This window comes from Carcharhinus amblyrhynchos, chromosome 23 (assembly GCF_965287045.1).
Source record: "Carcharhinus amblyrhynchos chromosome 23, sCarAmb.v2.hapA, whole genome shotgun sequence".
NCBI lineage: Eukaryota > Metazoa > Chordata > Chondrichthyes > Carcharhiniformes > Carcharhinidae > Carcharhinus > Carcharhinus amblyrhynchos.
In genome coordinates, this window is record NC_137346.1 from 30,049,596 (window position 1) to 30,073,761 (window position 24,166).

The 24,166-nt window shown below is 42.7% G+C and overlaps 1 protein-coding gene across 5 annotated transcripts in view; it reads left to right on the forward strand.

Annotated features, from left to right (window-relative positions):
- auts2a (activator of transcription and developmental regulator AUTS2 a) overlaps positions 1-24,166 on the forward strand; it is a 1,149,797-nt gene that overhangs the window by 1,082,058 nt on the left and 43,573 nt on the right. For 2 of the 5 annotated variants that reach the window (XM_080210334.1, XM_080210338.1), the window contains exons 9-12: positions 1,007-1,257; positions 6,808-7,043; positions 10,802-10,846; positions 20,722-20,817. In XM_080210334.1, coding sequence (XP_080066460.1) covers positions 1,007-1,257; positions 6,808-7,043; positions 10,802-10,846; positions 20,722-20,817 — 628 coding nt within the window. The remainder of the gene's footprint in view (positions 1-1,006; positions 1,258-6,807; positions 7,044-10,801; positions 10,847-20,721; positions 20,818-24,166) is intronic. The other 3 variants (XM_080210335.1, XM_080210336.1, XM_080210337.1) reach the window with 3 other exon arrangements.

Genomic DNA, 24,166 nt, shown 5'->3' on the forward strand with positions numbered 1-24,166 from the left:
AAGAGTCTCTCCACCTCTATCCTATCCATCCCATTCATCATCTTATACGTCTCAATGAGATCTCCCCTCATTCTTCTAAACTCTAACGAGTACAAGCCTAGTTTATTCAGCCTCTCCTCATAGCTCAATCCCCTCAACTCCGGTATCAGCCTAGTAAACCTCCTCTGCACTCCCTCCAGGGCCAAAATATCCTTGCGCAGGTGCGGCGCCCAAAACTTTACATTACAATCAAGTCTACTCCTTACATCTACACACTTTACCGCAGGTAATCAAAAACAGGAAATCTGGTTGGGGTGGTTAAAATGACCTTGTTGATTTGAACTCAGCTTTCCCCCAAATCCTCAACTGGTTTCCTGCCTTTCAGTCTACAAAGACATAGAATCCCCACAATGCAGAAAGAGACCATTCAGCCTATTGAGACTGCACTGACTCTCTGACAGCGCATCTTACCCAGGCCCAACCCAGCCTACTCTTGTGTGCTTACTCCTGACCATATGCATTTTTGGACACTTGAGGTGCAGTTTAGCATGGCTAATCCACCTATCCTGTACATCTTTGGAGTGTGGGAGGAAACCCATGTAGACACTGGGAGAATGTGCAATCTTCACACAGACAGTGACCCAAGGCTGGGATCAAACCTGGTGCTAACCACTGTGCCACCATGAACATACGCTTCGTAAAATATTTGAGTTGTGCCAACAATTCTCCTTGAAATGCAGCATTGTACATGTGATTCCATTACTAATTCAAAAACTTTGCACAATTATTTTAATATACATGATTGACAGAGACAAGGAAGGGAGAGAGAATTCTCCCCCCCTTATTATCTCCCAGTAGCTGCAGACATTAATAAAAAGCGCCGGATCAATAAATGGTAAATGAGATTGCAAGTGTTTGAACTGCTATTTAAAAATGTGTCAGTATTCAGTACAGAAAATATATGAAGCATGTTTATGGATCTCATCGTGTTTTTTGTTTCTCCCTCTCCGTCTCTGTCTCTCTACAGCAGCAGAAGTAGTACTCCGGTCAAACCGCAAGCTCCTCCATCACACAATTCCCATCATCCTTCCACTCCCAATTTTTCTTTGGCCCTAGCAGCCCACAATACTTCACACACCTTTACGCCTAGTCTGCAGCCTGCAAACCATTCGCATCATCCCACTATGTTTGCCCCCCATTCGGCCCTGCCACCACCTCCTCCACTGACGTCAAGTGCCCTTCAGGTCCCAGGACACCCCGCCGGTGCCGGATATTCAGGTGAGTGATGGGCTTCCCAGCAAACCCATTTCAACCAGAATGTTATTCCATGTTTCTCTCTCCGTTTTACCTCTACCATCCCTGTCATTGTCATTCACGAGCTCCAAAACAAAGGAACAGACAAACGGAGATCTACTCAGATTATAAGCTCACGCGTAGCCCAGATGTGTAGATCATAGAATCCCTACAGTGCAAAAGGAAGCCATTCGGCCCATCAAGCTTGCATCGACAACAATCCCAACCAGGCCCAATCCCCGTGTATTTACCATTGTAATTCCCCTGAAACTAAGGGGCAATTTAACATGGCCGATCATCCTTACCTGCATATTTTTGGACCGTGGGAAGAAACTGGAGCACCCAGAGGAAACCCATGCAGACATGGGAAAAATGTGCAAACTGCACACACAAAGTCGCCTGAGGCTGGAATTGAATCCGGGTCCCTGGTTCTGTGAGGCATCAGTGCCAACCACTGTGCCAGCGTGCTGCCCATTCTCTTAAGGAAACTCGGCTATACTAATCTACAGCCCTTCCCCCATCTCCATATAAAGGTTTCTGTTCATGTGGTTGTCCAGTTCCACTGCGAAATTCCAGATTTGAGACTGCTTCTATCATATACAGTGCAGTTATTGACAATTTGTCCTTACTACCAAAACAGTAAGTGTATTTCTCTACCTGATCCATTGATTTTATGAATCTGATTATTTTTCCATGACTGGTTGTTTTATTTCCATCTGCAGTTGGTTCCAGGTGAGTTAGGTGTTAAGTTGCATTGACCAGTCTGAAACATTTCACATGGTTGTAAATGTGAGCGTGCATCTTTGAAAAAGTGCAGAATTATAGCATTGATGAAAGAAATGAAGAATGTCAATGTCCAACACCCTTTCAGATAATCTTCAATATTTACAGAGTCTCCTAATTAACATCCACAACAACACCTTGACTCAGTTGGCACATAATCTGACATGCTTTGGCAGTTAAGCACATCTGCACATCAACCCTTACTCATTGTTGTCCCAGTTGTTACATTGTAAGATTCAAAGCCAGTGGAATTGGCGATCCAGAAGCAGGCATTTTGTTGCTGCTGAATTAAGCAGCCTGGGGGACATTCCTTAAATGTTTGCTTGAACCTTTCTCCCAGTTTGCAAAAGGGTATTATAGTGGTACAATGTAATACATTTAAAAATACAATATTGATGTCCCCAGTTAGCTATCATTCAGGGCACTTGTTGGCATTTGGCTGGCAGTGAGGCCACCTCCCACTGCCTGAGGCGGTCTCGGCACTATCGGAGGCAGACGTTCCGTCCACCCAACGAGGCAACTGCAGACCAAACACTGCTGCTGGAGGGTTCCCATCTCTGATTAAAGGGTGCCGACTGCTTGACCCCTCACAAATATTTAATCAGTTTTACGCCTCTCGGTACCTCCATTTTGAGCAGCTCCCAAGATTTCTTACCTGCTGCAGTAGTTCCCACATCTATCGGTGGGGCTACTGAGGCTGGAGATTTCCTGGCCCTGTGATTAAGCCGGCAGACTTGAGAGCCCACCAGTTGCACTTAATTTAAACCGCTCCCCCCCCACCATTTAGTCCTGAAGGCGAGATCCCGAATCCTATGTTCAACAGTTGTTGCCTTACAGTTAAGATGCCTTTTCAACAGCTTCTTACATTTTATTTTCAATACCTGGGTCCCAAGGAGGTATTTGAGTTTGATTGTCCTTCATGGTCGCTGTCGATGAGAGATACCACCCAATCCTGTTACCCTCTTTTGGATAGCTACATGATCACTGTGTAGGTTGCTGTCACCCTCAGTGATGGATCATGTAAAACCGGCTGTATCTGCCTGTAGCTGTGCTTTCATGTTATGCCATTCATTTGTTCATAGACTCTTTACAGTCATTTGTAATATTTTCCTGTGTAACTTGCTTAATAATGAATGGAATTGTAGCATTGAGTGTTGATGCATCAAATTAGTAATTTGTTTAACTTACTATGAAGTAGGAAGTATGGGCAGCACCCATACCTGGGCCTTATGTCATTTAGTCAGGAATAATATTCACAACAACACTGTACATTTATATATCACCTTCGATGTAGAAAAATGTTTCAATATGCATCACAGAGATATCATCTGCGCCCAAGAATTAGATATTAAGGTGACCAAATGCCTAGTCAAAGAGGTGATTTTAATTTGATATATTATTGTCATATGTATTGGTATACAGTGAAAAGTATTATTTCTTGCACTGTACAGACAAAGCATACCATTCATAGAGAAGGAGAGAATGCAGAATATAATTTTACAGTCGTAGCTAGGGTTTAGAGAAAGATCAAGGAGAGTTGTGGAATAGAGTATGGAAATTCTGACAGGGATTGAAGATAATGGCTTAATCTTTCGATCTTACAAAGAAATTGTGCTTAATCCGAGACTCAATGTTGAACAAGCAACCTATCTCTGCCAAGGCATTGGGAAAATGAAGAAATACAATGTCGAGTTCATGTGTTTAAAAGTGAAAACTGACCTCAATTCTGTGAATGATATTGCTAGGGGCCAGCATGTATATAATGAAGAGATGGGGCCAAGAGTAGACCTTTGGGGGACTTGAAAGTTAACAGTGCATGGGTGGCAAATACTGAAGATGCTCTATGATTGGATTGGGTAAGTCAGAGTGGAATCAGGTTGGGGAAGTGCCACTAAGTTGAACTATAGTGAACAGGTATTGAAGGAGGATTGTGTGCCAGATGTTGCAGAAGGGATGCACCATGGCCACAGTCATAGAGAGTGCTATTTCCAAAGTTGGTTAGAGCCATTTTGGTGCTGTGGTAGGGTAGATTGGAGATATTCAGACATTGAGTTGCAGAAAGTATGGGCAGCAATTTAGTGGCAGGGACTGCGGGTTTGAAAGGCGCTGTTGAAAGAGCCTTAGCGAGTTAATGAAGTGCATCTTATGGATGATATTCATTGCTGCCACTCCAGCCACTCTATGCTTGTGGTGGAGAGAATCTGTTCTGTCCTATGTGGTATTGAGCTTCTCAAGGGTTGCTAGAGCTGCAGTCACCCAACCAACTGAAGATATTCCATCACATTCCTGACTTGCACCTTGTAGATGGTGGGCAGGCTTTGGGGAGTTAGGAGATGGGTTACTCACTGCAGAATTCCCAGTGTCTGAGCTGCTGTTCTAGCCACAGTATTTATATGACTGATGCAGTTCAGATCCTGGTCAATGGAGTCTGAATAATTTCCAGGCTGCATGTCAAATATATCTAGCAAATTTCTACCTCGTTGTAGACGTGAAGACGTAAAGTCCTTTATGTTCTACACATCACCTGGTACAGCAGGGGAAGGGTCCTTTGTTGTAGTTTTGCAAAAGAGGGGAAATCAAAGGTTTGGCAAACTTGCCAGTGCACCCTAAGTTTGACTTGCTAGTAGATTTCTGGTGTTACAAGCAGTCCCCAGACGAGGCCCCCTAATTTGTTAAATTCCTGAACAGGTCCCCAGTTTGTTTTTATTTGATCAGCTGGCAACATTTATTGCCCATTCCTAATTGCCCTTGTACCGAGTCGCTTGCTAGGCTATTTTCAGAAGGCATTTCAAGAGTCAACCACATAGCTATAGACCTGGAATCACGTGTAGACCAGGCCAGGTCAGGGTGGCAGACTTCCTTCCCTAAAGGACATTATTGAACCAGATGGGCTTTTACGGCAATTGACAACAGTTTCATGGTTATCATTCGACTTATGATTTTCAATTTCTTTTTAAATTGAATTCAAGTTTCACCATCTGCCATGCTGGGATTCGAACCCAGGTCCTGAGTCTCGGTATTACTAGTCCAGTGCCAATACCACTATACCACTGCCTCCCCTCGTCCATTCGTCATGCTTCTGGGTGAGGTGGAATGAGCTGGCCCTCCTTCTTTATTTGACTTCCTCAGTTGCCCACAGCAAGGTTAATTAAAAAGGGATCCCTTCCCCTCTGGATATCTGTTCCTCATCCAAATGTGTTGATTTTTTTGATGGATCCAATTTAACCAGGCTTTCTTGAGTTGAGGAATGAATAAGTTCATTAGTTACTAAAATTTAAGAAAAATAATGAAAAACGTAACACTCATACACACAGATTAGAAATTGAAAGTTAAGAATCCAAATAAAAATTAAAAACAAATACTAATTAGTATTTTGGCTCTGATTGTGAGGCACAGATGGCAGTACATTGAGGCCATAAAGATGGGTGTTTCTGGGAGAGCTGATGTTGGCAGTTTCTCAGTTAATTGGAGATACTTAGTTCAGCAGGGTAGCTGAAGAGACTGTCCTATTTCCTTCTGATTGTGGCTTCCATTAGGATTTGCCTCCAGCAAGAGGGAGAGCTTTCTTGCAACTGCAGGGGGTGACTAGGTGATAGTTCTTCTAGTTTCTGTATCAGTCACACACTGGCACACCAGCACACACACACCACATCTGCTGTAGCTTTTTAACCCATTTCCCTGTGTAGTCCTGGAAGAGACACCTTGCACCAAGAGTCCGTGCTTTCTCTGATCTCAAACCATTTTATACATTTTGAGACATAAAGGTGGATTCTTTGGATGACTGCTGAAATGTGGCAATCAGTCTCCATTGTCTCCACAACCACAGGACATTGAAGTTCAGTCTTTTGTATCTCATCTCTTCCTTTCAAGTGCCTCTATCTGAAGAAGGTCTTACCACCAATTTGGTGCAACCGACCTGTTCTTTCAGGATAGCGCTGTCAACTATAATCCACAATGGAATTTTCCAGAAGGTGATCACTGCAGGATCAGTCATCTTCTGCTCAGTGTCTTTACTTGTATCTCTTTATTAAAAAAAACACAAGTCTTCCTTAAAGTGTTCAATTCAGTAAGTAATCCGGGACTGTAATCTGTTATTGTGAGATTGGTGCCCGTCAGAACTGAGGGGAGGAGGAGGAAGTAGACTTGATAGCACTCTGAGGAATAGCAGGATAGGAAGTGGGCAGTGGCAGAGTGGAGGAGGGTTCACCACAGCATCAATCTTCAATTTTCTCTGTTACCCAACACGTTAATGTTTTGTAATCTGGTTCCTAGAATTATATCTTTTAACTTGTTTTAACCTGACCCAGCTTCATCAAGAATGGGCTGGAAATACATCCTGGCCCGCCTGCGTTTACACTCCCAACTGCGATGGCAAAATGCTTGCACAGGATTTTGCCATTGTAAAATGTTTACATTCTGCATCCTGTTATAACCTTTTGGATTGGAAGTTTCCATTAGAAAAGTTGTCGCAAAAGTGTTTCAGAAAGTAATGCTTTAGGATAATAAGTGCGATGTGAAGGATTTGTAAACATATACATAAAATATATACAAATATTTTCACTTTCTGGTATTTGATGTATGCAATACATATGGTACAATGTGAAAGTTCTAAGATTTCCTTAACAAATGTGTTACTGAGTCTCATCTCTACATAACCTAAACTGGACGGCAATGTATGGAGTGTCTGTGTGTTTTATATTGTGTCATTTAGGAAGTACGTAGCTCCTCACAATGTTTATCTGTCTCTCATAGAACAAGAACTCCTGCGCCAAGAGCTGAACACCCGATTTTTGGCCTCTCAAAGCGCCGACCGAGGGGCCTCGCTGGGGCCCCCACCCTACATGCGGGCGGAGTTCCACCAGCACCAACACCAGCATACCCATCAACACACTCATCAGCATACCTTTGCGCCGTTTCCGCATACCATCCCACCAACGGCCATCATGCCAACTCCTGCACCACCCATGGTGCGTACCCAAGGCAGAAATGTGAGGATAAGTAGAGCACAGCAACTCTATTCCCCTTATATCACTTGTATTGTTCTGGTGTTTATGAGACACCGTAACTGTTTATTGTCAGCAGATTCCAAACTATCTGTACCAAACATTTTGTCTGCAGTTATTAGTCAATCTGGATAACTAATGCCATGTTTTCTTCTTGCTAATTAGAGCAATTTATAATGAGAGTTTCATTCCCAGCTCTCCTCAAATATTTATGTTTTGTGAATTTAAGGCCATGGGTAATTGTCTGACTGTGCATCTGGCAGGAAGCCTCAGCTATTCCTGGTGCATACTGGAAATTTAGACATGCATTGCGAGCAATTTTCTGAGCATAGGTTCTCAATGGTAGGAAAATCAGATACCCACATTTCCAGTGTATGCTTCTGGGGGCTGGGAATCTCTAAAAGAAACAGATGTCATCAGAAACTTCTGAGCCATGAGCCAGAAACCATTTATGTCCACAAACAAGACACCTGAATGGATGCTTGTGATACAAACATGTCTTGTGCAAGCTTCAATCCTCATTCCCCGTTTTGTGAAAGACTTTTGTGCATTGGGGTAGCATTGTTACCCGTAGTGGCCAAGCCTGCTGCTATAAAACTGTTACCATTATTTGCACTTTTGAGTTTCTCTGCAAGGTAGCACAGGGATTTTCTATGTAAAATGCCATGATTTCTGTGCATTAGGGAAGATTGGGATGGGGGGGTGTGGATTGCAAAGTTACCTGGTTCTGGACTTAAAGAAGTGAGAGGGAGTGGGATGGCTCAAGCTTCACAAAAAAACAGTTCAGGATTTGATTTCACGTGATGCTCACATTTGCCTTCTGCGCTGTCTGTGAATTCTGTCATTGGGGTTGGGGGAGAATTTTACAAAGCTGTGTCTCAAAGACAGCATTGGTAGTGATTGCAAAGAGAGGTGCATTGTTGATGGTCTCACCCACTGAAAGGGACTAAGCAATTCGAGGCACCAATCAAACAAGGGAGGAAACAATGAAGAACTCGGATAAAATCACTGTTATTTTGCGAATCTTGTACTTGGATTATATTTCACCCCTGAAATTAATGTGTAGTTATTGGTAGAGGGGGTTCCTTCACAGAAGCTGTGATTTGCACCTCTGCTTCAATGCCTGTTCACATTCTGCCTTTTGCTAAGACGAGTTCTCTGCCAAACTAGACGATCTGGTGAAGTGATTTAGCTCAGGAGGCAAGGAAAAGCACCAGGAATCCCAGAAAGCTCACCTCTGGGTAACCAGAGGAATGCATAGATGAAAAGCCTGGGTTTTGAAGTCCAAAAAAGACAGGGATAAAATGTGAATAAGAATACATTAAGGCCAAGATGGTTCTCCTTGCCCAGTTTCTCCTCCTTATTTTCTACAGTGCACCCTGAAGCAGTAGAGGAAACTTCAGACTATAGTATCTTAATTAGAAAGTGTCAGTTCTGCTCAGTTGATTACATGAGAACTTCTGAGTCAGAAAGCGTCTATCCAAACCACACTGCAGGATTGAGCATGTAATCTAGACTGACTGCAGTGTGGAGGGAATGTTGCATTTGGAGATGGGGTGGAGGCTGTACTATCTTTCAAAGAGTGAATTAACCTGAAACTTTGTCTGCCTATTCATTAAAGGCAGACCTCTCCCGTTGCCCTGGCCAGCTGTCAGCCAGCATCATCTCAAACAAGTAAACCAGTCACCCAACCCAATGCCAAACCTTGCTTTGTGCAGATCGCCTGCTATAATGACCAACAAAACAGCAGTGACTGCACTTCAGTAGTAAGTAATTGGGCTTGAGGTACTTTGAGACGTCCTGGAGACATGACAAGATGCTATATAAATGCAAATGTGTTCAGTCTTAAAACAGAAATGAGATCCGTGCAACATTTGCATATGTATTTGATTCGGAGTCTTCATTGTAAATAGGGTCACGTCCAACTTACTTTAAACTTTCACCTTTTTTAAAATAATTTGACTCTTATAAATGCTCATCATGGGTGGTTTTCCTGGTGCAAGAACAGCAATAAGGCTACCTCTTGCAGAGACTTGTCCAAATAGTTTAATTACCATTATATGCTTAATTCATCTTTCCCTTCATAACATTTATATTTATTGCCATTTGTGTGTCCCTTTCAGTTGAGACTAAAAAGGGCATTGTTAAAAGGGTAAAAAAATTGAAAGTCTGAAATTTGACTTGTTTATTGTGAAGCTGCAGAAATGTAAACATGCTGAATCCGTTAAATGTGTAGGTTATATTGGCCACTGTTTATTTAGAGCAATGTCGTTCTTTATTAAACAACCCACACTGAACGCGTTGAGAAGGCCAGTAACATGTGGCCAGTTAATTTGGGACAGAAAATGAAAAAGGAATGCAGTCTCTTTAAGAAAATAGACTCAGTTTTGAACTTGACATCCTATGCGTTTGTGTGGAAGTCAAATTCCTGTCTGGCTTGACATCTTTATATAGCATCTCCATGTTAACCCCTTGGATTTCAGGATAATCCCCTGGCTTTGAACAAGTCAGTTTGATCTTCCCCACACTACCAAATTTTTTTTTGAAATTGCAAATAAGTTAGCCCGAATGATGTTCCTGATCTTCCTTTACACGGTCATTCTGCAAATGTGCAGATTCCTGAGGTTTTCTTCTAAGAGTCACCCAGCTCACAAGTGGAACAATGTCACACATGAGAACAATATTCTGCTAAAGACAAACTGCATATGGATTGGTGCAGCATTCTACTGCCTGTGGGAGGGGTAGGACCTGGGCTTCCACCCCATGCAGTCAGCGATTTCCATATCCCTGTTGTACCATAGAGGAGGAGGGACAGAGTGCCAAGCAAGAGGCTGATAAGAGCGTATTATCTTCAAGAAAAACCTTGGCACGGTGGCGCAGTGGTTAGCACTGCTGTCTCACAGGGACCCAGGTTTGATTCTCAGCTTGGGTCACCATCTGTGTGGAGTTTGCACGTTCTCCCCGTGTCGGTGTGGGTTTCATCCGGATGCTCCGGTTTCCTCCCACAGTCCAAAGATGTGTAGGTTAGGTGGATTGGCCATGCCAAGTTCTTCCTCAGTGTACCCGAGCAAGCGCCGGAGTGTGGCGACAAAGGGATTTTCACAGTAACTTCATTGCAGTTGTACTGCATACTGTACTTAGTCATAAGCCCACTTATGACACTAATAAAAAAACTTTAATAAAACTTTAGAAGCTAGAACAGGATTGGGACTGGTTGAGGCAGTGAAGAAGTTTGCTTATATGGCCAGATTGATATGAGTAAATCATGAATTGGAGGTAGGAAGAAAGAGGAGAAAAAAAAACTCTCATTCCCTCCAAAGTAAAGTTCATAGCCTTGCTTTCCCACTATTGCACTCACCAGCCAGTGATTTTCTGCCCATTACAGTGAATAGTTGTACACTGGCGAGGACAGAAGCAAGAGAACTCTAGATTGCATATCAATGAGACCCTTGAAAGAACATTGTATTTTATCTTTTTCACAGACTGTCGATCTAAAATCTTGTGAAATACAAAATTTCGCCAGTGCAGAGTATGGATCTGGGTAAAATGTATCTGCCGAGCCAGCATGCTGAACATGAATTTGATTTATTTTATTACATGTCGATTATCATATCTGACACTTGTAGCTGCAGTTGAGTGTGACAGATTATTTTTGAACGGCGCAACTTGAGTAGTCATGGCAACGGGAACAAATCTGTGTTAACAGACCATAACTTGTTTTACATGCTTTGATTCCTTTGCAGTTTGACAAATACCCAACAAAAGTTGATCCTTTCTACCGACACAGTGTGAGTGAACTCACCATTACACCAAGCTTGCTCCAGCCATAGACAACCCTTGAAGCACTGTGTTAATTCAAAGCATTAGTGTGATACCCTGAGCTGTGCGGTTAATGAACAAACAGCCCAAAATGTAAAAGAAAATCAGGCTATCAGCAGGTTGTTGTTTCTATTAATGGCCTGCGTGCATGTACTGAATGCCTCCAGCGTAGTGTAAATGTGCCAAAGGTAAATTGGAAGTTGGCATAAGCGCACTGTTTCCACTTAAGATACAGCATGAAGTACAATCACTGAGGCCAGCCAGGTTAACAAAACAGTACTTTCTGGGGAGGTAAAATACTTGTTATACTGTTCCTGTCCCAAATGTAGTTTTGGCCCTTTAGCAATTGGTGTTGCTTCAGAGGATGTTAAGGACAGAAACTTGCCACCAAACATTCAGTTTCAATGTGTTTGGTGAAACCCGTATAGAAATTACTGCTTAACCCTATATTTTAATCTGTTATATTGTACTTTCTCTCCTCCCTCAGGTCTTATATCATGTGGCATAACTTGTCTGAGAGTGTGGAAAGCAGACATGCTGCCAGCTATCTGGCGGTCTCTCTCTCTCTCTCTCTATACTGGGCCATAAGGGGGAATGGCAGAGATGGGTCGGGGTAGTTGGAGGAGAGTGGAAAGCTGTCTGATTTTATTCAATTTTTACTTCTATCAATTCTTTCTGACTTCGTGCTCAGTTCTGACAGACCCAGAACTTATTGTGTGAAGTACGTAGCATGCCTCTGCACCCCCTTCTGTCTTGTTATTAAACCATTTTTATTTTTAGTTACTTCTCCAGCTTATTTCACAAATAAAGCCGTCAGACTTTTATTGACTGAGGTTTTCAGAGATACAGCTCCTTGTTGAAACTAATGATTACTCTGCCCTCCAATTCAAGTGTCACTAAATGATGAATCAGTATATTGTGTAAAGCCACAAACTCTGCTGTTTGCCTTTTATTTCCTCTGTCATCGAAGTTTCCTCTTAGGTCTTTCTTGGGTCTCTCATGAGTCAGACAAATTTCAGTTGCCAGAAGTCAAATAAACATTCGCAGTAGACTGCAAGCTAAGATTATAATCTTTATATACTACTAATGTTTAACCCTTTACTTACTGTCAAAGTCAGCATGTGCTCTTCTGGTCAACTAGTTAAAAATGCCAGTGGATCCACAGTGAAATAAACCCTAATTTTACAACAATGCTGTTAAATATTGCATCTGGGGAGGCGATGGCTATTATCACTAGACTATTAATCAAGAAACCCAGCAAATGCTCTGGGGACTCAGTTGGAATCCTGTCTCGGTAGATGGTGAAATTTGAATTCAATAAAAAAATCTCGAATTAAGAATCTATTGATGACCATGAAACCATTGCCGATTGTCAGAAAAACCCATTTGGTTCGCTAATGTCTTTTAGGGAAGGAAATCTGCTGTCCTTACCCGGTCTGGCTTACATGTGACCCCAGACCCACAGCGATGTGGTTGAGTCTCAATTGCCCTCTGAAATGGTTTAGCAAGCCACTCAGTAAGGATAACTAGGCATGGGCAATAAATGCTGGCCAGTCAACTACGCCCATATCCCATGAATGAATTTTAAAAAGTATTAATTTTCCATTACTTAAATGAGCACTTAAGATATCAGATTTTAAACTACCAAGGGTGGAAATTTCTTGTCCCGCACACCATGGGAATCTTAGCAGGTGGGGGCAGACCATGCAAAGCTTTGTTGACCTCAGCAGGGGGGCACTTTCGGCTTTGGAGTGAGCCTGGTCGGAAAAATCCCATTCCAAGTGTCTAGAAACTCTGCTTCTGTGGTGATTCTCAGCTGTCAGTTCACCTCAGTCTTAGGGTGGGTGTTCTTGCTTCGATCTCCAGCTGGGAGACTTCGTTGGAAATTTTTATGCCTTGACATCAGCAAAGCGGTTGACTCGCAACTGCGCTTGGGCAACTAGGGATGGGCAATAAATGCTGGCCGGCCAATCATGGCATTGGGTTTTGCTGCACTGCAGAGTGATAAGATTGGCATGGAAAGCACCATTGCTTCCTCCAGCACCTCCTGCAGTGCTGTAACCTCAATCAGTGCAGTCTGTCATCCAGTTCTGGCATTCTGCCTTTGGGGGTCAGACAGCTTTAAGTCACCAGTTCCCCTTCAAAAGCTGCTGGTCCTCAACAACGTGCACCATTTGCCTTGTGGGCTTTGCAAAGATGCTGACCTGACCACCAGGGCCTGTAGCATTCAAATTCCAGCACTACTGCTTCTCCTTCCCGATGCCCACAGCCAGGGATGCTAATTGGAATTAATGAATAGTGACTGATTAATGGTCTAAAATCAGATTGAAGATGGAGCTGTTTCACCTCAGGACCAACAACAAGGCTGGGATTTTCCAGCCATGCTCACCCAAGACCAAGGAAAATCCCACCCAAGGTCCAAAGACCTTTGCAGGTCTGCAACCACCCACCCCCCACACACACAACAGCACGCTACAATTCCCATGATGGGCAGGATGGCAAAATTCCTCCCCAAGTCTCTTTTTAATGGAACGTTGGATACAGACCGAAATGGGAAAGAAGAAATGATTTGACCAAAATGTTTGCAACTTAATTTTTTAAAGATTGATTAAGTGACTTAAAAATTGAAAGGGAGAGGAGAACAAAGCAAGAAAATCCCCAACTGAAGCCATTTGATAATCTAATAAAATGAACACATTTAAGTCCTGCAGTCTTTCAGTGATGAATAACAAAGTAAGCCAGCATTTTCTATGCAGATTGATCTCAGCATTCTTCAATTGGAAAGTAGCAAACTTTTATACAACCCGAATGCTGAAGTTCCCGTGTGGATAAGTTCAGCGCCCAACATGATGTGGGGATGCCGGTGTTAGATTGGGGTAGGCACGGTGAGAAATCCCACAACACCAAGTTAAAGTCCAACAGATGTATTTGGCAGCACAAGCTTTCGGAGCACTGCCTTTCATCACCTGATGTTGTGAGACTTCTCATTAAGTTAAACAAGTCAGGAAGATCCCCACTTGCTGCTAAATGTGTTGCCAAAATTTTCCAGGCGTTCATGCCCCGCAGCTGCTGCAAGCAAGGACTGAGAATTTAGCGCTCAGCCAAATCTCCCGTTCACCGCAGCAGGGACCAGAAACTCCAGTTGGCGTGAATGGCTGGAGAATTCCAGCCATTGTTTGTGTGGTTGCTGGATATGAGAAAGATGGTCTTAACTGAATTCCCTGCTATGGTTGAATGACCTGACAACCAGTTGAATGAAAGACTGGAGGATCACTGATATCTGGGGCCTTGGCCACACACCCAGAGGCTGGTTAGTGTCTGGAACGAGCTGCTAGAGGTAATAGTAGAGGCAAGTACAATTTTATCTTTAAAAAAGCATTTGGCCAGTTACATGAGTAAGATGGGTATAGAGGGATATGGGCCATATGCGAGCAATTGAGACTAACTTAGTGGTAAAAAAAAACTGGGTGGCATGGACAGGTTGGGCAAGTTTCCATGCTATAAGCCTCTGTGACTCTATGTTGCAATGGCTTCAGAAAAGACAGGACATTGAAGAATACACATGCTCTGACATGTATGAGAAAATGGCATCAAGGAGAACTGCTAAACCAATGTGGGTGGCCTGTTTCCGTATACCTTTTCAAAGCTCTCATTCCTGAGTGCAAACGAACAACTGGGCAAAAAGGACCAGTTGACTCGGAGGTATAATCCAGAATAGAGCCCTGACCTGTCCTTTACCCTGCACAGATTGAAGGCCACCAAAGTACCTATTTTTCTAAGGCTATTCTTATTTGCAAAGTTTTGCTGTTACAAAATATTTTAAAGTTTTGTTGGCCTGAATGAGGTTGCAACGTTATCTTAAATCATTTGCAAATAAAATGGAGCTGGAATAAATTCTCGAGTTAAGTGGGGCTGACATGCTGCCTTCTTTATTCCCTTTTTGTGAGTGCAGCAAGAAGTATAAACTCCCAAGTTGTGATTATGTGCGAACAGCATGGGCTTCACCCTAAGAAATACATCCTCTCATGACAGGGCATCAGGATAATTAACCTATCAAGATAATTACTTTCCTGCCAAAAAGGAAAGACATGGTGAATGCAGACTGCAGCTAAAGGACGGAACAATGGTGTAATAAAACCAAATTGACTTTGGAATGGTCCATTTGCACTGGAGCCAATTCAAATTGAGAGCAAGCCTCTGGAGGAGATGGTTTCCAACGCAACTTCAGTGCACCACCTGCTGCTCATCACTGAGTGCATTGTGCATTTTAATTCACACCAGAGCCTTTCCTTAAGAAACCACATCCTTTCCAATGATTTAAACAGCCTGGATATCAAAGGCGAATGAAAACTCCCTTGGACTAATCACAACAGCCAGAAATATAAAGGCCACAATCTATTAAATACAGTATGAGGGACTGAATCCAATCAAACTAACATTTTTTACTTGCATTCCTCCACAACTTCTGGCAGCCAGTATGAATTTTTTAAAGAAACAAAATTAAACTTTGTGATTGCTGAAGTATTTTAATTGATTTGTTGAGTAAAACCGATTCCTGACGGCTTTGAACTGAGGCCTAAGAAGCCTGTGTAAAGCAGCAGGTATTCCTTATTAACACGCTTTCATTTGGTGTTATATTTAGTTTGGATGCTGAAGTGCAGGATTTTGGAAACCTAACTGTACGATTCTGATATAACCATCAGGCCACATATTGAGTCTGATGTTTATAGTAAGACTAGACATTTTCAGCTTGGATTGAGAAACCAAGATAAATCACACCTCATGGAATAGGGGCAAAGATTCATTCAATGAAATAACAGAAATAGTTGTGAATATGTAGTCAATGACCAGCTGTAAATAAGATAAACTGGTTTTGGTTTGTACGTGTCATCAGAACTTGCCAACAGTGGTCAGAGGAAACCAAGCTTGAGTTTTAATAGTTCAGATTTAACCGAGAGAATGGAAATACTGAGGCAGTTGAAGACTTCCCAAGTCTGGAAGCTGTGGGGATTAGTGAAGTCAGAGTCAGAGGATAATGTGGTGAGGCCTGATTTGAACATAAGTGAGCGTTCAGGGAAGATTATATCCATCCGTTGCTGAGAATGACAACAGCCTGACCTGGCACAGACCAGGCTTTGACAGATGTTGGACAAAATTGCTAATGGCACATTGATTTGGAGTCTACGACAGCTAGACCTGCCCGAATTCCCATTTGTGTAAAGAGGGCTGTTGCTTGCCTGAGGTCACACGTAATGGACAGTGCTTCAAGGGTTCTGGATCATCGTTGTGAGCTGCTCTTTGACTGTGCTGCGATCACTGGTATTCACACAGCAGAGCTGCATACCCACTTCATTTTCAAATCTCTTGCATCTAAAGCTTTGCTTGGTCATTGGTGTGCTTCCATGCAGTGCACACACTCTGATACGTTGCTATTCAATTTGCAGAGCTTAAAAGTAGTAACAAAATTAAGCATGCTGTCGAGGATAAATAAGCTGTGCAGGAAGTTTACAGGCTACTGCTGTCAAATAGAGAACCATCCATAGGTGTGATTCACAGAATAATATAGGAAGGAATATTTGGCAGAATCCAGAACCTTTCTAACTTTCTGCAGACTCAACTACCTTTTGATTGATTTCCCCCCTAGCCTTATATACCTTAACTCTGAAAGGATGGGGGCAGCACGGTAGCATAGTGGTTAGCACTGCTGCCTCGCAGTGCCAGGGACCCGGGTTTGATTCCTGCTTGGGTCACTGTCTGTGTGGAGTCTGCACGTTCTCCCCATGTCGCTAGGGTAAATACATGGGGTTATGGGGATAGGGTCTGAGTGGGATTGTGGTCAATGCAGACTCGATGGGCCAAATAGCCTCTTTCTGCAATGTATGATTCTATGACTTTAATTTCATAAAATGGAGCTCAGGAAAGGTGAGACATCCTTCTCCAAGAGTCAGGTATGTTTCCCAGTCTCCAGATGAGCAGGAGTCACCTGGCCGGCATGCTCTGCATAGGTTTACCTTCCATTAGATGGTCCCCAAGGATAAGAAAAGTTACTTTCCTTTTTACATTTAGTAATTCTCCTCTATAAAATTCCATTTTCTCAAGCACTGTACACATCTATGCCTACTCAGGCAATCAAGATATCAAATCAATTGTTAAAAAATTTACCTTTTGCTTGTCATCAAATTAACCCTAGAGATTACTGCAAATTGCAAAGATCACTTATTAAGGTGGGAAGATTCACACAAGTGTAGAATGTGATACTGTGTAAAAACATCCGAATTAGGAGCAAGAGTAGGCCACTTGGCCCCTCAGATCTGCTCGCCATTTAATAAGATCTCGGTTAAACTAATTGTAACCTCAACCCCACATCCTATCTACCCCTGATAAACTTTACCCCCTTGTTAATCAAGAATCTATCTCGCTCTGCCTTAGAGGTATTCAAAGACTCTGTTTCCACTGCCTTTTGAGGAAGAGAGTTCCAGAGGGCTTATGAACCTCTGAGAGAAAATGATTTTCTTCTGTCCCCCTAGTTCTAGATTCTCCAAGAGGAAACATCCCCTCCACATCCAGCCCTTCAAAATACCCCTCAGGATCTTAAAGGTTTTGGCCAAGTCGCCTCTTCTAAACTCGAGTGGATGCAAACCTAACCCTGTTTGTCATATCCACATTAGACAGCCCACCTTTTATTGGTATTAATCTAAGATACATAAGACCAGCTATGGGAGTCTGTCAAAATGTAGTTGAATCTGTATTTCACTGAACTACTTACAACACATTTACATCTTTCCTCAAATAAGGAGACCAATACTGTACACACTACTCCAGATATGATCTCAGCAATGCCCCATAGAAGTGAAGCATAACCTCCCTACTTGTGTAATCAATTCTCCTCACAATAAACTGCAAATATTGACCAGTGTTTAGCAACAGCAGATTAGAATTAATTGTTTTTTTTAATTAAGAAAAAAGTGAATGGGCCGTAATTCGCCTTTAGTTTCCTGAATGTTACATTGCCATAAGAAATTAGTTTTACAAAAGAACTAAAACCAACTCTGGCAATCTCAGAAATGTGAGGTTTCAATCAGCTGAAGGTTTTGCATCTTGAGTCCCGAAATAGGATCAAAAGGGAAGACTGAATCTGGTCAGAACAAAGCAATTCAAAGGGACAACAGTATTGAATTGGGTTTTACTGGATTCCATCTCGCTGTGCTTACATCTGTTAAAAGTTAAGGAAATATCCACTTTCATTGTTACTGATGGAAGATTATTTTCAGCAAAGCCAATTCATAAGTAACTTATACGAGAAAGTGCTTGGTTAGTTTTGTAGAGCATAACTTTAGTTGCTCCTTCAACAGAAGCTATGTATTCCACACTTTAAGTGGCTGTATCCTTCAGCAAACTCAGTGTAAGGTAGTATAAGATGTCATCACTGTCTGTAGCCAAGAATTTCTTTATTTGAGTGCAGTCAAAATATTTGACTTAATTCCGTTACTACTTCTAAGCTTAATCCTCCATGCCAATAATCAGTAACAGCCACACATTTTCTTTACTGCTATTGCTGCTTTCCATTGCACTGCATCTATCTGCAGCATAACCTCCACAAGCTAGGTCTTATTCTCCAAGTTGCTTGAGCCTCGCATTAATGATTTAAAACTAGGGCGAGTTCATCGAAACACATTTGATGCCTCCAAACTGAAAGCATACCTGACATGGTCATGGTTCCGAATTCCTGATAGTTCCTGGAATTCCTTGTATTGCTATAATATTTGTTGGAGCCCAAATTAAGTGTCACATTTAGTCGGTGAAGTGCGTCGATTACCTTAGACATGTTTGCCTCAAGTTTCCAAGCGGTTAAAGTGTACAGGACATTAATTTGCCATGTGAACCTCACCACTGGACTAAGATTTATGGCCCAGTCGCTGGCTGAACCTGTTCTGTTTTTGTGCCTTACGTTCATTGCCCAGCTGTCAGACCTGACTGGTTGGTAGCTGCACTAGGTAACAAAAGAAGCAAAACTGAATAGCTTCCCCTCAGGTGGGGAAGGAAAGTTTTTGAAAAGAACCATTTTGTGGCATGACGGTTCTGGATAAATTCCCTTGCAGCTCACCTCATTGTATTTATTAAACCCATGAAATGCTTCACAAATGGGCAATCTCCGTTGTCCTCTGTGAGGGGGAGAAACATTGCGCAGAGACTGGTGTTTCCTTGCAGAGGAAGCACGTCAATCTGTGGGAAGAGCTGTCATCCATCTCTTTTTGTAAATCTATTGCCTTCCCACAGGAATGTCGCTTTCACAGAACCCTTGGAGCAAGTCATCTCATTGCCCGTGCATATGCAATTCATTATTAAGACTGAAGTCAGTCGCCATTATGTAGTCCCTACTCTCAGCATAATGTCCATGCTCTTGATGTGTAGAAGTGATTCTTTTTAGGTGTGGGTCCACATCGTAAAATCAAGACACCAAAAAAAAAATCACAGGTTCTTGCACTTCTCATTACAGCTGTTGGTCGCTGGTAATGCTTGTGTATTGCTTCTTTGCTTCTGACAGGAAATGGTTACACCAGTATTCTGTAAACTGTACACACCGGGCTACAGTTCCCTCAAGGCTGTTCTCCTGTATCAGGGGAATCCCAAAACACCTGCTGAAGATTAAGCTTGGTTGCAAGGCTTAATCATTTTTGCCCATCATAACCTATCAGGGGGCTGTAAAGGAGTCTTAATGACTGCGGTACTTGACCTATCTTTAGGTTGGTGTGTGGCAGCCTTCCTTGCATTGTCTTGTCAGTTAGTACAGGGAGGCTCCTGACGTACAATAAGGATTGTTCTTGGTAGCTTATAATTAGTTAAAAAAATAAATGATTGGTTTTAAAAAATACTTGCACTCTGCTAACTGGACAATTTCCACTTTGTTTTTGGAGGGTGCTATAAATTTAAAGGAAACAAGTTTGAAAGGGCAAAAATTGAGCAAGATATTAATAGCCACTCAATTTTGCAATGCATCTTCCTCCAAAAGAATCGAAATGCATTAATGTTTCAACAACATGGCTGCAGATTTACAGGGTTGGCCCATTCGCTGATGCAGGTACAGGCTTAAGAAAGAACACTGGCATTGCCGTAATTTAGCTTTAATGGTCCTGGAGAAAGTTCTGTCCAGCATAATGGTAATCTTCCAGTTGGAGGAGGATAGAAGACAGTGTTATATTAAATGAAAGCGTGTTTAATTTTGAGGGAATATCTAGTTGGACGGAGCTAGTCAAGTTTTCTTTGCAGATTCCATGCAGATCTGGCCCGATCAGCTTGAATTTGTACGTGTGGAGCACTGTTGAAACGGGACTTTATTCACATAAAAAGCGTATTAATTCCCTTGAAGAACCTATGCCAAGGTTTCCATGTGAAGAACTTGGTTGGCAGAGGAGGGTGTTGTGAGAGCTTTGATAAACACAGAGCCCTTTTCAAGTTTGGAATGTGTTCTTGTGTGTTTGCTCTTATCACGCTGCCATTAGCAACAGGAGAGAAATGCAGCGACAGATCATCAAATTTTTGCCCGTGTTGTAACAGCAGAAAAACAAGTAGGCCAGTAGAGGAGCTTGTGAGTTTTGGTGGTGCTGAATTAGGATTTGAGCCTTCAGGGGATGCGGCCGTGTCTTGTTTCCTGCGAGCCTGGAAATGAATCTGTTGGATTGAAAAATGCTGGTGAAACCAAATCCTGTTCCAGAGCCACCCTTCTAACCTAATTTTAAATTGCACAAGATGTAACAGGAGGGCTGCTGAAATGCATTGCTTGTTTTTCTTCACTTTTATCATTGTAATCAGCAAACCTGAAACATTCCTCCTTTTCTTTCTGCAGTTGTTTCATTCATATCCTCCGTCCATGTCTGGAATTCCTCCCATGATTCCACCTACAGGTCCTTTTGGCTCTCTGCAAGGCGCATTTCAGCCTAAGGTAACCCGGAAATCCCTTTACCCAGTTTTTCACTCTTTTTTTTGAAATGTCACTAATGGTCGCAGGTCTATGCTGGGAACTTCTGTCAGTTAGAATCGGATTTAAGGTTACCTTGACCCTCCAAACCTCGATCTCAGGGAAAGGGGATTTCCATCACCTGTTTGGAATGATGGCGAATCAGACCCGTGGCTAAAAGTAAATTCTTCAGACAACCCAGCAGGGAAAGATGTTTGCTGAATGTTCTCTCGGGTTTGTGAAGGAGAAGAACCGTTGCTATTTTTGTCATGTTGTTGTCACTCCAGTCGACACTGAGCTCCTCGTGCTTCGCACAGAGAGGTTTATCTGGTGGATCACTTTCTGATGTTTGCTTTGATGAAGTGATGTGAGTTTAAAATTAACTTCAGTTAGCTGGGGTTTGAGACAGGGTTCTTCATGTCGTGGCACTGGGCAGGGGAGCAGACGGGAACCAATACGCAAACCTATTCGGAGATGAAGATAATCCCCTGTCAGATCCTCCCAGTGGAGTCGCCGCTCTCATTCCGACATTCACGGTAACAAAAATTGCCTCACGTCTTTGAACCATTGACATGTGTGTGCTAGCCTCAAAGGCATGGAAGCACAAGCTGTTGCTATCTTAAATTTATCTTAAATTGTCGCCTTTGTAATTGTATGACCGCTGTGAGCAATTTGTTTGACTAAATCTACCTTTGGAATCCGAGAAAAATGTGTAAGGAGTTAGAGGCAATATCCCTGATTGCTTCAGAGAATTAAAGCCCAACTTAGAAGGAGTCCATTTGCCCGTTGAGTTCTTTTCTGACTATTTCCACAGTAAAGCAGGGGAAGGGTGTTGCACAAATTGAAATAGGATCGTAGAATCCCTGCAGAAGGAGGCCATTCGACCCATCGAGCCTGCACTGACAACAATCCCACCCAGGCCTCATTCCCCGTAACCCCATGTATTTACCCTGCTCGTCCCCCTGACACTTAAGGGGCAATTTTAGCGTGGCCGATCCACCTAACCCGCACATCTTTAGAGTATGGGAAGAAACCGGAGCACCCGGTGGAAACCCACGCAGAGATGGGGAGAATGTGCAGACTCCACATAGACACCAGAGGCTGGAATTGAGCCCCAGTCCCTGGCACTGTGAGGCAGTGGTACTAACCACTCTGCCCTGAGAGCGACTAAATTCAAAAGGTTTTCGGAGTGGTCTTCTAAATATTTTCCACCCTTTACTGATTGCAAACAGCTTAAGTCATGTATGAAGTATTAAGCTGCTTGTTTCTTGCTCCGTGTGTCTGTTATGTAATTAAGCTGCTTGTGAATAAGTGTGATTATTAGCTTCATTCAGACTCCAGTATCTTCCATCTGTTGAAACAGACGGAGGGAGGAATGTGCTGCATTGCTTTCATGACTTCCAGTGCGTCATGTCAGAGTAAAAAGAGTAATTGTTCGCCCTGTGTCATGTTCCATTCACATCAGGAAACAGATTACAGAACTCACCTCGTCGGAGACACAGGTCTGCTTATGGAAATGACCTTTTTTACTGAGTAAAGTGTGTTGTGGAAAGGCCCAAATTGTAACAGTCACATCCAGTTAAGAAGATGATTTGTTTCAACGTGAGCTACCCGCAAAGAAACAGAATACAATTTTTTTTGTTGCACATCTGATGAAACCTCATTTAGACAAAGAATATCTGGAGAAACGGATTTATTTTATCACAGAAAGGTGTTGCTACTTGCATCTGGCAGTGCCACGGGTCTTTCCAAGGCATTTTGGGGTGCACATTGAAGTATTTGGAGGTAAATGACAGAGAACTCAGAATGAAACAGAAATAGGTAGGCACTACCCTACAGTCGGCTGTGGCTGTCCATGGAGCAATGTTGCCTATCGTTATAGAGGAGAGTAACCCATAAAGGTTGCTGTAAGGATAACAGAGACATTAAAGCAAACTGAGGTTTATTTATTAGTCACAAGCAGGCTTACATTAACACTGCAGTGAAGTTACTGTGAAAATCCCCTAGTCGCCACCACAGCTGTTCAAGTACATTGAGGGAGAATTTAGCACGGCCAGTGTACCTAATCGGCATGTCTTTTGGACTGTGGGAGAAAACCCGGAACACCCGGAGGAAACCCACGCAGACACGGGGAGAACATGTAGACTCTATATAGACAGTGACCCAAGCCGGGAATTGAACCTGGGTCCCTGATGCTGTGAGGCAGCCATGCTAACCACTGTGCTGCCGTGTCGTATTGCAAAAATATCTAACCATGAAATAATAAAACTCTTACCCTGTGCACACGTCCTTTAAGAGTATCTTATGGCCGTTTTCGGTCACCACTGCAAGTATTTTTTGATCATCATCAAATTTATTATAATTAATCCCCAATTTGTTCTGATCTACCCATTTAAAAAAAAAACGCTTATCCCTGATCAGTTGATTCTAACATGCAACTGGCACCTGATTGCTAGCCCTGGCTTTAACCTTTCTAAACTGTCCTCCAAACCAGGTTAAATCAGCTGCTTTTAGAAGGTGGATTTTGAGATGTTCCACAGATTAATGTTACAGACCTAAACCAGCAAAACGGTCCCAGCCCTGTCACCTCTTTCAAGTAACTTGAGGCCTACAGTACTTGAATTCCAGCAATTTATGACTGCCAGTTGTGTTCTAACTTTAAACTGAGTGAGGTCAGATACATTGGGTGGAATTTTTCCAAAAAATTCGAAGGACGCAATCATACGAAAAAGAAGTGCCAAATGAATGAGGAAACAGGAGAGTTTCAGACCTCTTATTTGGGCGAATTTGAAAAACTCTTTCACTTTTGTGGACAGAAGTGCGTTTCTCACCAGTTGGGAGGGGGTGCATAAGCTGACTGCTTGGGGTGCCGTTGCACAGGCACGCAGATCTCAGTGAAGTGGGAGACTGCCTGCCACCCCCTCCCACTATTCTGTGACAGTGTAACCCTACTTCCCCCCCCAAATCCCCATGGCAACATAGGTTGCTACCCCATTGGAACACATCTTGACTCAGCACAAAGGTGAAATTAGTTTGTTCTCAAAAAATGCTCCGAAACTGAAATTTATCTATGTTGAGATAAGATCTAATTACTGCCAAATAATATGGACTCAATCTCAGCCAGGGCATCTGCAGGTCATCTGGTGTATGAACAGTAAAACGTTACAGTCTTACAATCAGTTTGGAGGAACTTAGGATTGAGATGTATTGTTGGGGCAGCATAGACAGAGCTTCATGTTGTACCTGAGCTGATTTTATTGCTTGTTGTCTCAAAGAGGAAATATCACTGTGCTCTGTACTACTCTGTACTTCACTGTACAAGAGACTACACTGT